At 30.6% G+C, this 16180-nt stretch overlaps 1 protein-coding gene across 1 annotated transcript; it reads right to left on the reverse strand.

Moving 5' to 3' along the window:
* Window positions 1-13553: 13553 nt before the first annotated feature.
* LOC114167367 (jasmonate ZIM domain-containing protein 1-like) lies at window positions 13554-15938 on the reverse strand. Its single transcript, XM_028052440.2, has 5 exons — window positions 15569-15938; window positions 15217-15340; window positions 14431-14678; window positions 14259-14316; window positions 13554-13973 (listed from the first exon to the last, which is right to left on the reverse strand). The coding sequence occupies exons 1-5, from the start codon at window positions 15729-15731 to the stop codon at window positions 13865-13867; spliced, it is 702 nt and encodes a 233-aa protein (XP_027908241.1). The 5' UTR covers window positions 15732-15938; the 3' UTR covers window positions 13554-13864.
* Between the last annotated feature and the right edge of the window lie 242 nt (window positions 15939-16180).

Below are 16180 nucleotides of genomic sequence, written 5' to 3' on the forward strand. Positions count from 1 at the left end.
AGGGAAAGAAAGGCATAGAGATAGATTGGGAAACGGTGATTGAAGAGCACACAAGATTACAAATTTGAAGAACGCATATTCACAGGATCTCTCATGGATCAAGGTTAGTGCTCTATTAGGTTTCATCGAGTGAGAATCATAAATCTTAAAGATCCTTAATTAGTTTTACATGTGATGTTTTCTCCTTTATGATGTTTTCTCCTAATGTTATAAATCATAATTTAATTTTATAAACGATGTTGCCATTAAAATATTGCATCACTGTTGCCATGGATCAAGAATTGTATGTGTGCTTTACTGTAATGGTGTTTTTATCTTAATTGGCAATTGAATGGATGTGTAAAAATAAAACAAAAACCGTTTTGTGCACGTAATTTGTAATGAATGCAAATGGCATTGAATGCAAGTTAAAACAAAATTGTTACTGTGTGAACATTGAACATGGCATTGAAAGTTTTTAAAAAGGAAAAAAAAACCACTACCCTGGATTGGAACATAATGTGTGAACCGTGTGATATGAGGTAGTGAATGGAATAATAACTGCCCATGTCTAAACGTGCGTAGGGAAAATAGGTATGTTTTGAGTGGTTTACGTTACAAATAAATTAATATTAATTATTTTATTTATATAAATAATTAATATTTTAATTTTAGTTTGTAATAATATTTATGTTTGTTATTGTTAAATTAAAATTAATGAAGATGCTATATAAAGTTTATAGCAATTAAATGTTTATTTATTTATTTATTTGAAATCAAGTATGATAAATTTTGTTAGTCACCAAAGTGGTCAAAATTTTAAAGTTTATATGATTTCAAATTATTAATGTTTTTTATTTTAATTACCCATAGTATGGATGCTAAATTATGAATAATTAAATTTATGGGTTAATTAAAATTCATTAATTATAAGGCATTTAAGGATCGCCCAAAGGTTGATTAATTGTTCTCATAATTAATGAACATGATTGTAGATAATTTTGTATGCGTCACTAGTTTTATTTATATACCCAAAGGTAGTAGGTGATCCTAGTTGATGCATATTTTAATTATCAATAATGTTATAATGTGATTAGCATCATTATGTTTATGTTTGTGTATTATTGGATCTCCCAAAGGAGAACATTAGTATGCATAGAATGATTGTTTATATCTGAATCTGTTTTTACGTTTAGTTTTATGACTCAAAGCATTAATGTTAGGCATGTGTCAATTGCAGTCTTTGTTTCGGTATCTTTACACACGCATGTTTCGTCTGTTCCAGTCTTTAATGGGTTAAATTTCCCTGACTGGAGTGAGCAAGTCCAATTTCACTTAGGTGTGTTGGATCTTGATCTAGCTCTTCTAGTTGAAAAGCCGGTTGCTATCACGGATGCTAGTAGCAATGAAGAGAAAGCCCATTACAAAGCTTGGGTAAGATCAAACAGACTTAGCTTAATGTTTATGAGAATGAGCATAGCAAGCAATATAAAGTCAGCTCTTCCCAAAACTGATGACGCAAAAGAATTTATGAAATTTGTGGAAGAGCGCTCCCAAACTGCTGATAAGTCTCTCGCTGGGACACTGATGAGTACGTTGACCACTATGAAGTTTGACGGTTCGCGTACTATGCATGAGCATGTGATCGAGATGACAAATATCGCAGCAAGACTTAAGTCTTTAGGAATGGCAATGGATGAAGGTTTTCTCGTGCAGTTCATTCTGAACTCATTACCGTCTGAGTATGGTCCGTTCCAGATGAACTATAACACCATGAAAGACAAGTGGAATGTGCATGAATTGCACAATATGCTAGTTCAGGAGGAGACCCGACTGAAGAACTTAGGAAGCCACTCTATTCAGTATGTGAAGAATCAAGGATTTGTTGGAAAGAAAGTTGCTAAGAAACATGGAAAGGGTAAAGGACCACTAAAGATTGACGATTTCTCAACCAAAATCCAGAAGAAAAATGACAAATGTCATTTTTGCGGGAAGTCTGGACATTTCCAGAAGGACTGCATAAAGCGTAAGGCTTGATTCGAAAAGAAAGGTGAGCATAATGCTTACGTATGTTTTGAATCAAACTTAACTGAAGTTCCCCATAATACGTGGTGGATTGATTCTGGATGTACGACTCATGTTTCTAATGTGATGCAGGGATTTCTTACAACCCGAACCATAAACCCAAATGAGAAGTTTGTCTTCATGGGCAATAAAGAGAAAGTTCCAGTGGAAGCGGTCGGGACTTATCGTCTAATCCTCGACACTGGATATCACTTAGACCTTATGGATACTTTTTATGTACCTAGTATCATTAGGAATTTAATTTCTTTGTCTAAACTTGATATTGCTGGATATTCTTTTAAGTTTGGGAATGGTTGTTTCAGTTTGTTTAAGCGTACTTTTATGATTGGATCTGGTACACTTTATGATTGTTTGTATAAATTGAATTTGGATAATTTATATGCTGAAACTCTTATGACTTTGCATCACAATGTTGGCACTAAACGTAGTTTAGTGGATGAACGATCTGCTTACTGGTGGCATAAACGTTTGGGACATATTTCCAAAGAAAGAATGCAAAGATTAGTAAAGAATGAAATCCTTCCGGATTTAGATTTTACTGATCTGAATGTGCGTGTGGATTGTATTAAAGGCAAACAAACTAAACACACAAAGAAAGGAGCCACGAGAAGCACTCAGCTTCTTAAAATCATACACACCGATATATGTGGTCCGTTTGATGTAAATTCTTTCAATAAAGAGAAGTACTTCATCACCTTTATTGATGATTTTTCGCGTTATGGACATGTCTATCTACTGCATGAGAAATCTCAGTCAGTAAATGCCTTGGAAGTTTATATAAATGAAGTGGAAATGCAATTAGACAGAAAGGTGAAAATCGTAAGGTCTGATAAAGGTGGTGAGTATTATGGAAGATATGATGAAAGTGGACAACACCCTGGTTCGTTCGCTAAGTTCCTTGAGAAACGTGGTATTTGTGCTCAATACACAATGTCAGGCACACCACAACAAAATGGTGTATCAGAAAGGCGTAATCGAACCTTAATGGATATGGTTAGGAGTATGTTAAGTAATTCATGTTTACCTGTATCATTGTGGATGTATGCTTTAAAGACTGTCATGTATTTGTTGAACAGGGTTCCTAGTAAAGCTGTTCAAAAGACTCCTTTTGAGTTATGGACGAATAGGAAACCCAGTTTGAGACACCTGCATGTTTGGGGTTGTCAGGCAGAAGTAAGAATATACAATCCGCAAGAGAAGAAACTGGATGAAAGAACAATCAGTGGATTTTTCATTGGTTATCCAGAAAAATCAAATGGGTATATGTTTTACTGTTCTACCCATAGTACTAGAATCGTTGAAACTGGAAATGCTCGATTCATTGAAAATGGTGAAACCAGTGGGAGTGAAGCTTCACGAAATGTGGAGATTAAGGAAGTTAGAGTACAAGTTCCTATAACTAGTACTTCTTTATCAAGAGTTGTTGTTCCACATGTTGTAGAAACTCACAATAATCAAGAAGAACAACAAATTAATGATCCCGAGGTTAATAATGAACCAATAGTAGAACAACCACAAGAAATAGTATTAAGAAGATCTCACAGAGATAGAAAGTCTGCTATTTCGAATGACTATGTGGTTTATCTACAAGAGTCAGAAAATGACTTAAGTATTGATAATGATCCAATTTCTTTTTCAGAAGCCATTAATGGTGATAATTCTGATAAGTGGTTAGATGCCATGAAAGATGAGCTTAAATCAATGGCACATAATGACGTATGGGACCTTGTGGAATTGTCAGAAGGATGCAAGAGAGTTAGGTCTAAATGGGTCTTTAAGACTAAGTGTGACTCTCAAGGCAATATTGAACGTTACAAGGCCCGTCTTGTTGCCAAAGGTTTTACTCAGAAGGATGGCATTGACTATAAAGAAACATTTTTGCCTGTTTCTAAGAAAGATTCTTTTAGAATTATCATGGCATTAGTAGCTCATTATGATCTTGAGTTGCATCAAATGGATGTTAAAAATGCTTTTCTGAATGGAGATTTAGAAGAGGATGTCTATATGGACCAACCGGTGGGGTTCGCTGAAGAAGGAAAGGAGCACATGGTGTGTAAACTTAAGAGATCGATATATGGACTTAAGCAAGCTTCTCGGCAACGGTATCTTAAGTCCAATGATACTATTATGTCCTTTGGATTTAAGGAAATCACCGTTGATCGGTGTATATATATCTGAAGGTCAGTGGGAGTAAGTTTATATTTCTAATTTTGTATGTTGATGATATCTTGCTTGCGACTAATGATTTTGGTCTATTAAGTGAGGCTAAGAGGTTTCTCTCTAATAACTTTGAAATGAAAGATATGGGTGAAGCATACTATGTGATAGGAATAGAAATATTCCGTGACAAATCACAAGGACTGTTAGGTTTGTCTCAGAATGCATATATTAATAAAGTTTTAGAGAGATTCAGAATGGATAAATGTTCAGCATCTCCTGTTCCAATACAGAAAGGAGACAAGTTTAGTCTCATGCAATGTCCAAAGAATGATTTGGAATGGAAACAGATGGAAAATATCCCTTGTGCATCTGTTGTTGGGAGTTTGATGTATGCTCAAACTTGTACGAGGTCAGATATTAGCTTTGCAGTTGGTATGCTTGGTAGATACCAAAGTAATCTAGGTCTGGAGCATTGGAAAGCTGCAAAGAAAGTTTTAAGATACTTACAAGGAACAGAGAATCACATGCTTACTTATAGAAAATCTGATCACCTTGAGGTGATAGGTTATACAGATTCAGACTTTGCCGGCTGTGTGGATACAAGAAAGTTTACATTTGGTTATGTGTATCTTTTAGTCGGAGGAGCGATTTCATGGAAAAGTGCGAAGCAGTCTGTCATTGTTGCATCCACCATGGAAGCTGAATTTGTGGCATGCTTGGAGGCCATAGTTCAGGCTAATTGGTTGCAGAACTTTATTTCAGGACTTGGAGTAGTCGACAATATTTCCAAGCCGCTGAAAATTTATTGTGACAATTCCGCAGCAGTCTTCTTTTCTAAAAACGATAAGTATTCTAAAGGTGCTAAACATATGGAGTTGAAATACTTTGCCGTTAAAGAAGTTCAGAAACGTAAAGTGTCAATAGAACATATTAGCACAGATCTTATGATTGCTGACCCTTTAACAAAAGGGTTACCGCCCAAATTGTATGCTGGTCATGTAAAGAATATGGGCATTATGTCTACTAGTGAATGTTAAATGTTGAATGTTAATGTTTTTTTTTTAATGTTTATGTGACACTCTGAGCTCCCTAATGTATAAATTTTTGAAATCTGTGTTTTCTTCTTTATGTTTATGCATGCAAATTATGATGAAGAAAACAAATTATGTTATGTTATTGCTTTGTAAAATGACATTATGTTTGAACCCATTATTGACTTCTCGTTTTAAGGTCATATTAAGGAGAAAGGGATGATATATTAGTACATGGAAGGGATCATGTCGATCAAATGATGTGTGACCGTCATGACTCTTATTATGTCTGTATCTTTAATTATGAATAATGATGGAACCAATTTATGCAAGATCTTTTATTGCGCATTATGTCTATGTATTAAATCACATAATGTTATGACATCATATGAGTCAAGTGGGAGAATGTTAGAATTAATTGACGAATTAATTCTATTAGTGACTCATTTGAAATATTATGATGGGCCCAATTGTGATTTAATAAAAATATAAAGACTTATTGATTATTATTATGGGAAGTGATAATAAAATAAAATAAAGATAAAGATAAAATAAAAACCAACTTGATGGACGTTGGTTTATAAAAGGAATTGGGGTTCTGTCTCTGGCCATAAGGTTCTTTTCACTGTAACCCATCAAGAACGTGTGAGAAGGGAAAGAAAGGCAAAGAGATAGATTGGGAAACGGTGATTGAAGAGCACACAAGATTACAAATTTGAAGAACGCATATTCACAGGATCTCTCATGGATCAAGGTTAGTGCTCTATTATGTTTCATCGAGTGAGAATCATAAATCTTAAAGATCCTTAATTAGTTTTACACATCTACCATACGTATCCGATATGTCGATACATTTATTTTCAAAATAATAGGATACGATACGTGATAGATACGCGATATATGAATATTGAAAAATATACAATAATTCTTCTAAATACAATAAATATATGATTGTTAATGTGTGAATCCAAAATTTCTAGTTAGAGACCAATTATTATGGTAGCAAAAACATGTTAGCTAATGTTAGTGACCAATTTAAAAATCAATTTATAACTGAAATTATTTTAATTATTAATTTAGAGACTAATTATAATTTTTTTAAACTATTTTAATTGTCAATATAATGACTAATTATTTTTTGTCACTCAAATTATTGTTCATTATTCAAAGATTTTATTGTAGTGTATTACGATTTTATAAAGTAGATACTTCATTGATAACTATTGTTAAAATATTTTAAAATATTAGACACGATACGTATCGAATTATGTGACCCAAATTAAAATATCGATACATTGTATCAATATTTTAAAGATACAATCGTAAAATGTTATAGAAAAATACAAATTTATAAAAACACCTGTATTTGGAGGAGAGAGTGTGCAAAACGCGTTTTGAGAGATATGAAGGAGAAGGATATCGGATATCACTCTGAGAGAGGATGTTGGAGTTGAGAAGAGAGAAATAAAACTTTTCAAAAACACTATCCAATATACACAGTTATGTTGACCGTGAGGAGAACTTTATCCATATAAAATTGATTCAAAAATTATAATGGAGTTAAAATCTAATTTTATATAACAGTTTTGAAATTAAAAATTTATTTAACTTCATTTATATTTTATTTTTAATATTATGTAGACTTATTTAAGTTATTCCTAAAATATTTTTATATTTATCTTTCGGTTCCATAACTTATATCATAATAACCCATATTCTGTCATACGGTGATGTTGTTGGTGCTTCACATAAAATGAAACTCAAGAGGTGTATTTTAGTTTTAACTTTTTAAACTTGGATTAAATATGTTTTTAATTTATAAATTTATAATTAAAATTATAATTTATTTTTATTAATATATTTTAGTTTTCAAATTTAAAAAACAAGTAATATTTCACATATTGATGTTTAAACTATTTAGGTCGTTTGATATGTTTGAACTTAAATATTCGGCTTATAATATATAAAAGAAAATTAACAGAATTGATTTAAAAATATTATATGTGTCAAAATTTAAAATTTAAAAATATTTTTATTATTTAAATTACATAATAAATATTTTGAGTTAAAAAAACTCGGCAATATAACATTAGATAACTAAGTCAAATTTCTTAATTTATTAAATGTTTTATTATGGTAGAACGACTTTTTTATAATTATTATTTTTTCTTTTTATATATTTGTTTCGATCTTTTATACGATAATTTTTATAAACATAATAAATATATGATTTTTAATATGTGAATTCAAATTTTATAATTAAAGATCAATTATAACTTTTTAAAATTATTTTAATTTCAATTTGGTTATTATATAGTAACTAACTATTAGAACTATTTTAATTAATACTGATTAATTATTTGTTATCATAAAACTAAAAATTTTGTTGCAATGTATTATGATTTTATAAATTAGATGTTTTATTGTTAAATATCACTAAAATATCTTAAAGTATTCAACATAGTACGTAATCCAATTTTAAGTATCTGAACATCGTAATATCGATGTCACTACCCACACATGTCTACATTATTAGCTTTTTTAAATGAAATTGAAAGGAAATAGTGAATTTCTGTTAACAACTAACGTTGCAGCTCAATTACGGAAATTTTACCTTTCCAACAAGTAACACAAAGTCCATATATGTATACTGACTCAAATGATGTGGCATAGGAAAATTACTAAAATCGAAAAACAAATAAAATATAAACAGTAAAACAAATAAAGGAAAATAGACTAAATGTTTCACAAGTAATTTTAACATAATTAAATCTTTACCAAATATATAACTTAAAGAAAAAAAATAGTACGTACTAAAATTAAAAAATTGGACAATGATTTATTGCGACTCTAAATTTTCTTACAAGATACTATTTTTCACTATTTTTTATTTTCTCTTTATAAATATAAAAATGTATTCTTTTACAATTATTTATATCAAATGATTGTAATGATGATTCCACACGAAATACACAGGTGGTTTTAAAAAACCTCGCGAATTAATTTGGATTACGGGTGTAGTTTTGGCTGTATTACTATATCTTTTGGTGTAATTGATTATTTTTTATCTTGAGATCAAATTGGTTATTAGACAGTAAAAATAGTAACAGGCGTACCGGAAACTATTTCTGTAACTATTTTTATAATTTGCATACTTTTGTATTATTTTTTTACTGCTGTATGTATAGTTTGTATATTTTTGTATTGTCAAGTGTCAAATAATTTTTTTTGATAAGAAAAATATATTTAAGAATCAGAAATTATTTAAATATGGCAACCTGTGGTTCAGAATCGTCTAACCCAACTCTGAACAAGGTAAAGTAGCGATTGCAGATTGTTTTTAGTAGATATTATTGATTGATGTTTACAATAAAGTAGAATGCATAGTGCTTATTGGTTTATAATTTTGTCAGTTTTTAATGAAACAATATTAGGACCATCGTGGTTGGATTTTGCTTTATCATTGGATTTGCATGAGAGAATAGAAGTGCACGAAGAATTATTCCATATTCTTTGAGCATGTGAATAATGAACTCGTCCGATAGCTAATAGCCAAGTAAAAGATTAAGTGTTATATTAGTTAAAAATGAAAAAAAATATAATATTATATAAAATTAAATATCTATAAATTTATTGTTTTAAGATTTTAGATTAAGAATTGTATCAATATTTTATACGATTAGAGTTAAGTTTTATTGATATTATATCTTTTCGATAAAATCTCTTTCTGCACACCTAAAAGAAAAAAAAAATGTTAGAAAATATTATGGGTGATTTATTTATTTTTTTCTGAAAATATTATGGGTGATTGATTTAGGTGGTATTGGAACATAATAGCGTGACATTGCCATGAAAAAGCAAACACACATTTGTCTCATTTGTCCTAACTAAAACAGTAACCAAACTGAATCATTAAATGTTTTTATATCATCACCATGATGTCATTTTACATCATCAACACCTACCATCTACCATTAGGCCATTAGCCACCACCCTAAACCCAAACTTCAATTCCTTCTTCTTCTTTTCGGTTATATTCAATGTTCAAATTCATGTCTGCTACATCTACTCACTGCCAAACAAGGTTTTTTTTTTTTTATTTTAATACAAATATTTTCTTAATTTATTTTTACTTTATGTGTCAAATTTTATCAAGTATAATGTTTGAATTGTGACTAATATAATAATATATAAATAAGATCTAGTAACTTTATAGAAGACTAACTTTTGAATTGTGTAATGTTTGAAGTCTTGAACTGAGACTTTGTTGTAAAACAAAAACTTCTATATTTTCTAATGCCTGACATAGGAAACTTTTTATAACTGTAAATTAAAATACGTTTAACATTTCAGTTGAATCACGTTCATTTTCTATGTGTATACTTATTCTTTTTGTTCTTACCTTTTATCATTTTCTGTACCTGCGATTGTACTCAGTTTTCTATATATTATTTTAAATAAATTTGTAGGTTATTCTACGATATTATGCATTTGATCCTCAAATTATCTTCACAAGCTTTGTTAACTCGTGGTTTTTCATTCATAGTGTTTTAAAGTTTTATGTGAAAATGAAACGAAAACAGTGATTCTTTTTGGAATAATCGAGTTAGGCAGCACAGTCCTTCTCAACATATCTGGGTCTGATCCTTCATTGTATTGATTTGATTTTTTAATTATTTTGTAATTTGATTCTTTAATTATATGTCAAATTTTTTATAATATGAATCCTCGAATATCAAAATTTACCTACCTAATTAATACAACGTCATTAGAGAATGTCATGCCAGAAGAGATTAGTAAAAAAAAAAATGTTCTGAATCGTTCTATTTTATTGGCTGTTTATCTCGCGAATCTGAGTTTGAGTCTAAAAACTGAATGACCACAAATTCATTCTTAAAGTTTTTCGCTTGAACTAATATTATTAATTTTTATGTGGTTTTGACTCAACTCTCTTTGATAATCTCTCTATAGATCGGGAGAAGAATCCTAGATATAATATAATGTGAGGATTGATTCGAAAAAAATAAATATAATATAATGTGAGGATTGATTCGAAAAAAAGGAAGATGATAAATTTGAGTGAATTATAGGGTGAAATTTGAATTATTATTTGTAAGGGATTTTGGGATGGAAGTGAATGGACTTAAGAGTAAAGTTTTAAAAGATCTGTGAGTGATTTGATTGATGTGATAAATTAAAAATTTAATTTAATTAAAAGAAAAATAAGATTATCAAATTGTTCTTGATGTTGAAAGTAATTTAAAATAATATTTAGATAAGTTATATTTATTTTATAAAAAAATATTTAAATGAATAAATTGAATAAAATAATAATAATACAAGGTATTTACATATTTAAAAAAAAATTGGTATGACTAATTGAAACGCATCAAAATGAACAAGAAACACATGCACCACAATCACCTGAATAAAAGTATAAATGAGTTGAGGGTATAATGATATTTTAGTTTTAATTGCCTCAAATCAGCTCATGTGAGGAGAGATGAGAAAATAAAAGAATCTTGCAATTTTTTCCTTTCTCTTACTCTCAAATACTATGAAGTAAACACGTCTCTCATCCTCAAATTATGTCTCTTTATTTTCTCTGGACAATAAATCTTCACAGGTGAACACAGTGTAAAAGTTGAATGTCATTTTACATTTATCACAATATTGTTTCATATTAACCACATAATTTTATATCTCTTAATTTTTAATATGAAAAAAATGTAGGTTGATGCACAATATAACAACCTCTGGTTAATAATAAAAAAAATTATGTAAAATCTATAAAATTTGAATTACTCAATATATAAAAAACTTTAATATAGACTAAATATTTCTAAATCTATAGACTTAGAACTTAATTAGAATATTTCTTTTAATATGTTATATATATATATATATATATATATATTATAATTTTTTCTTTTCTTTCACTTTTTTTTGCCGTAATTCACCATTTATCCCTTATTTTTATAATAATTCCATTAAATTCTGTCGCTTCTGTATTCGTGAATAATAGTACCCTAAATGAAACAAAAATCTTGTGGCTTTTACTGATTTGTCACCTTTCTTTCAACATGTTATATTTGCTTTTCTTTTTCTTTTTTTACCTAATTTTTTCAAAAGACAATTATTATATTTAGGAAAAAGAAATATATCTGCAGTTCCATCATTTTTTAGTCTCTAGGATGGACTACAGAAATTGTGTTGTGTTGTGAATAACGATGTTGTTTTCTTTTTTGCTTTCTTGATTTAAATAAGATTACTAAATTTAACTTTTTTTCATGTCTTCACAAATATAACAATAAAAAAATTCCTTGTCAAAACTCTCACATTTCCACTGAAAAGACACTTCATGGTTGTTATTATTTTTATTTTACAATTTACTATGACACCACTAAAGAATATAGCCACACCACAAATGTTATAGTGGACAATCATGTGAACTTCTATTAGCCAAGTCATAAAATCCAACAAGATTTAACGCTGAAAACTAAAACAATAAATATTAATGTTCTTAATTTTTATATATCTTTACAAATTAATTAAAACGTGATAAACGAATAAAATATTAGTTGTTAGCATTTATAAACCTAAGTTAAATGATTTTTCGATTCAAATAATTGTAATAAACAGCGTGTATATGTTCGGACCGACTCTATTATTGTGCCTGCCTTTTATGTATATATTTTTTTAAAATATAACATTGTTAAAATAAAAAAGTCGTGAAATTGCATAATAAATTATCATAACAGTGTTTAGAGTTTGAAAGCAATATGAAAGAGTGTGAAATAAGATAGTTTGTGGTCAATGGTGGACGCTTGTGAATCTTTCTTTCTCAAAAGCTAATAAAATATTCACTTTTATTCATTTCATATATTGTACGAAACTATTTCAATTTATTCTCGTGCATACACACTGTATTTTTAGTTTGACTCTTAGGTCATAATTGTAGCAGTACCCACAATAAACTATAAAACTTTAAATTAATAAATTAATTAAAAGTAATTATTGGATCTAATATGAAGCAAAGACAAAGTACAAGTCAATTTTATAAGGACTAGGTAAATTTAAAATTGCTTTTTTAATATAATACTAAAGTCATGAATTAAAGATATCTGGATGAAATTTTTTGTTTGTTAAGTTGGCAAAATTTGTTTATTAAGTTTATTATTTTTACGTGATTAGATTACTATCGAATTACTGTTTAATCTCATTCGAGAAAAGTTAACTTACATTATATAAATAAATACAAACACGGTGTTATAAGTTGATTTTGTTAGATTTAATTAAATTTAAAATATATTTATTAGCAATAGAATAAAAAATAATTTTATATATATTGTTCCGTACACCCAATAAATCTCGCAGCATTTAAGAGTTGAGGTCAATCGAAATTTAAATATTTCTATCTCCCTCCACCCTTTGATATGTCTTTTAAAGACAAATTCGTGACGAAGCTCAAATGCTCGGAAACGCAGTTGTTATTCTTAATGATGATGTCGGATGAACTTAGATCAGAATCGGAATATATATATATATATATATATATATATATATATATATATATATATATATATATATATAAATTATCTATTTTTTTTTCAGCTGAATTTTTCTTTATTGAGTTGAGAGAGCAACAGTGATATTTTACACTACATGGATCTAAAATATCCATTATATATTTTTTTTCTAAAAAAATTGATAAAAAGTAGTATTTAGAAAAATTGAAAATAAGGGTAGAGATGTAAAATAGGAGAATAAATAACAATCTTTTTTGGTGAGGTACCTAAAAATAGTATGACAGGAGGAGCTTGGTCCCTAGAGTAGCATAAAAAGAGGATAGGCATATGGGGAAAAGGTTTGTGTTAGTGCTATTCCTCATTCCAACCATAATAGCGACAAACACAACACAACCACTTGCATTTTTCTTAGTCGGTGTCTATGCGCATTTTTCACGTTGCATTATTGTCTCACGCAATTCTATTTTTTCTTATTATTACCACCTATCACTTCACACCACAACTTGCTTTCTCAGATCAACAGTGGAAACCACGTACATTCAAATGTATTTTTTTTTCTTCCAAAAACCAATATATAAATAAATGCAGAAAATCGTCTTAAAATAGTACTGTTAAAGTATTCAAACTTGGACCATGGAGTTTATAAATTTCGCCCGTGAGTCACGATGAATTATTATAATGATAATCTTTTAAATAAATTAAAAAATCGAGATCAAGATTTTCATCCGTAGGATACAACCAACCACACATAGAGGAAATCAGCATCAGGTGTAGAAACGAGTTTGTAATAATCGAAAGTTATCAAAATCATGCACTCAGTAGTAACTTTAAACATTCTTAAGCTAACCAATCTGAGTAATATCACTAAAATTTATCTCTGGTTTGGTCCACAGAGGAGAGGACCTAGTTGATTAAATAATATAATAATAATAATAAATACAAATATATATATATATAATCTTATATGATAAATTCGTATGAAGGCCACAGCAATCTTCAGAAGGCCTACGATGATGATGTAGTTAGGTGCTTTTGGTTGACCAGAGCCTGTATATCCTAAGTTCGTGACGAGGTAAACATCTACAAGTTAAGGTCAAACTGTTTCGAACATTGATCTTCAGGATCACCACCTGAACTGCTTCCTTCCGCTTTCTGATTGTTCACTTGATATGGCCCTCTCGCATTAACCCTGCACAGTTTCAACATTCAATCATTATTATCAAAACATAAGACATCCAAAAAGATTTTAGATTAATACAGTATCCAGATCTATTATATCTTATCTCTTATCTCTTATATAAATTGATTCACGACTTATTGGTGTCGAATCTATGTGTCTCCGCTCATGAAAAACTTCACTTCTTTAACTATAACTTCATACTTCCACTACTTTAACCAAATTTTCCACCCTCCATAAGGCACAGATCAGAATTTTCCATGACTAAAAGTAGCAAACAGAAAACAGCTCAATTACCTTTCTTTTCTTTTCTCGAGGAATTTTAGAAGTGAAGCTCTTCTAGGGTACCTCATATCTGTTTTGACAAGAGAAGTTGTAGCTAGAATTAGTGTCTGAACTTGGCACATGCGTGAGAGCAATGTTTTTTATGTAATTTTGTTTGTTCACATGACAGATGGGGGACACTGACCTGAACCAACCCCTTGGCTTCCTGGCTTAGGGGTTTCTGAGGTGTTTGTTTGAGGCACTTTGGTCTCAGCCAATTCTTTGGTGGTAACCGGAGCACTGGGGGGAGTTTCATCGGCGCCGGAAGTGTCCAACGCCAGCTTGGTGGCCAACTCCATGACCTCTGTTGCTTTCTCCGGTGGAAAACCATCAAATACCAACATTTTTCCAGCATAGAATATTGTCATTTGAGGAGATTCAGGAACCGGTGATCTACAGTACGAGAATCATAACAGGAACATTATCAGTACATGAACCTCATCAAATTTAGCAGATGTGATGAAGTAACAATGATGTAACATAGACATAGACACATCCCCATATAAACAGATCTAGTACAAACGGGGATATAAAGGCTTCAATTTTCAACCGCATAAGGTCTAGTCATAAGCTAATGGTCCAAAAACTTCAATTGTTTTTCATAAAAAGCACATATTCTGCATGACACAGATCGTCATCATCACCTAGAGATGATTTGGATCCTCACAAATGTTTGTTCATCTTTTCTTGCATACCCTTCAAGATATAAAAGGTTTCCCATGATGTCTCTCCTATAATGTTCTGTGTGAATACCTGGTGGAAGCATGGGTATACAGGTAATTTCACAAGGCTCAGGCTCTTGGGGTCATTTTTGAACATTCCCTAAACTATTCCAAAAAAAAAAAAAAACACTTTTTCATCCCAAACCCTTTTGCCTTAGAATTCAGAAAAAAAAATGAACAGAAAAGAAAAAAAAATTTGCAACACACACCTAAGATTAGACTTCTTAATGCAGGGGTTTTCCACAAGCTGGGGAAGAAAATCCATGGCAGAAGCGCTTAGTTTCAAAGCCCCATCTGAGTTTTGCAGGCTGCCAAACAAATCCTTCGTACTGGCTGGAATTTCCAAATCCAAACAAACAACACCCCCATCAGAAATCCTCATCACAAGCAATTTCACACACTTTCTACATATTTCTACGCAATTAAGCTAGATATTTTCCCACACCAAACCATCAATTGTGACACACAACCTAAAAATTGGATGTGAAACACACCACGTGATAAAAACTCAGAGACCCAGGCAGTAACAAAACGAGATTCCTTGAGGAACAAAGATTCTACCTTTAGGTTCCATTTTCCCACCCATTCCAAGAGCGGAATCACCAGAAGCTCGCTTCTCCTTCAAGAACTGGCTCAAGAGACTGCAAGTCTGAGAAAAAGAGGACTTTTCCGGCGCCTTGCCGGACCTCCGGGCTTCCGACACTGTGTTGGGGAAACTTGACATTCTGAAGAGATGCCCGGAAAGAAATTTTGACGGGAAAAGGTGCGAAAGTTGATGAATGTTTGTAAAAATGATATCTTTTGGGTGGTGGGTGATGGTTGTTCAGTTCGTAGTTGAAAGGAAGAGGTTTGAGAGGGGGAATATGGACGGGGTTAGCAGTTTTCCAAGCATGTTCCTTGAATCTGCTATGGTCTGAGAAAGAGGGTGAGACCATGTGGTCTTTATCTTCCTAATTATTTTTTTTAATTTTTAAAATTCAGATTTATAATAAGAATAATAATCGTCGTGATAATTTAATATTTTTTGTTTGAAGCACGTGTTTTTTGTGTGGGAAAAACACGGATTTGTTCATACTGTTTAACTCTGTCTTCGCTTTAAACTAAGTGGTTTGTGAAAAGTCTATTCTAACCTAAGAGAGAGAGAGAGAAAAGTATTCTAAGGTTGTGTAGTGT

The sequence above is a fragment of the Vigna unguiculata genome, chromosome 10 (genome assembly GCF_037176805.1).
Source record: "Vigna unguiculata cultivar grain cowpea cultivar isolate G323 ecotype 2 chromosome 10, ASM3717680v1, whole genome shotgun sequence".
NCBI classification, from domain to species: domain Eukaryota; kingdom Viridiplantae; phylum Streptophyta; class Magnoliopsida; order Fabales; family Fabaceae; genus Vigna; species Vigna unguiculata.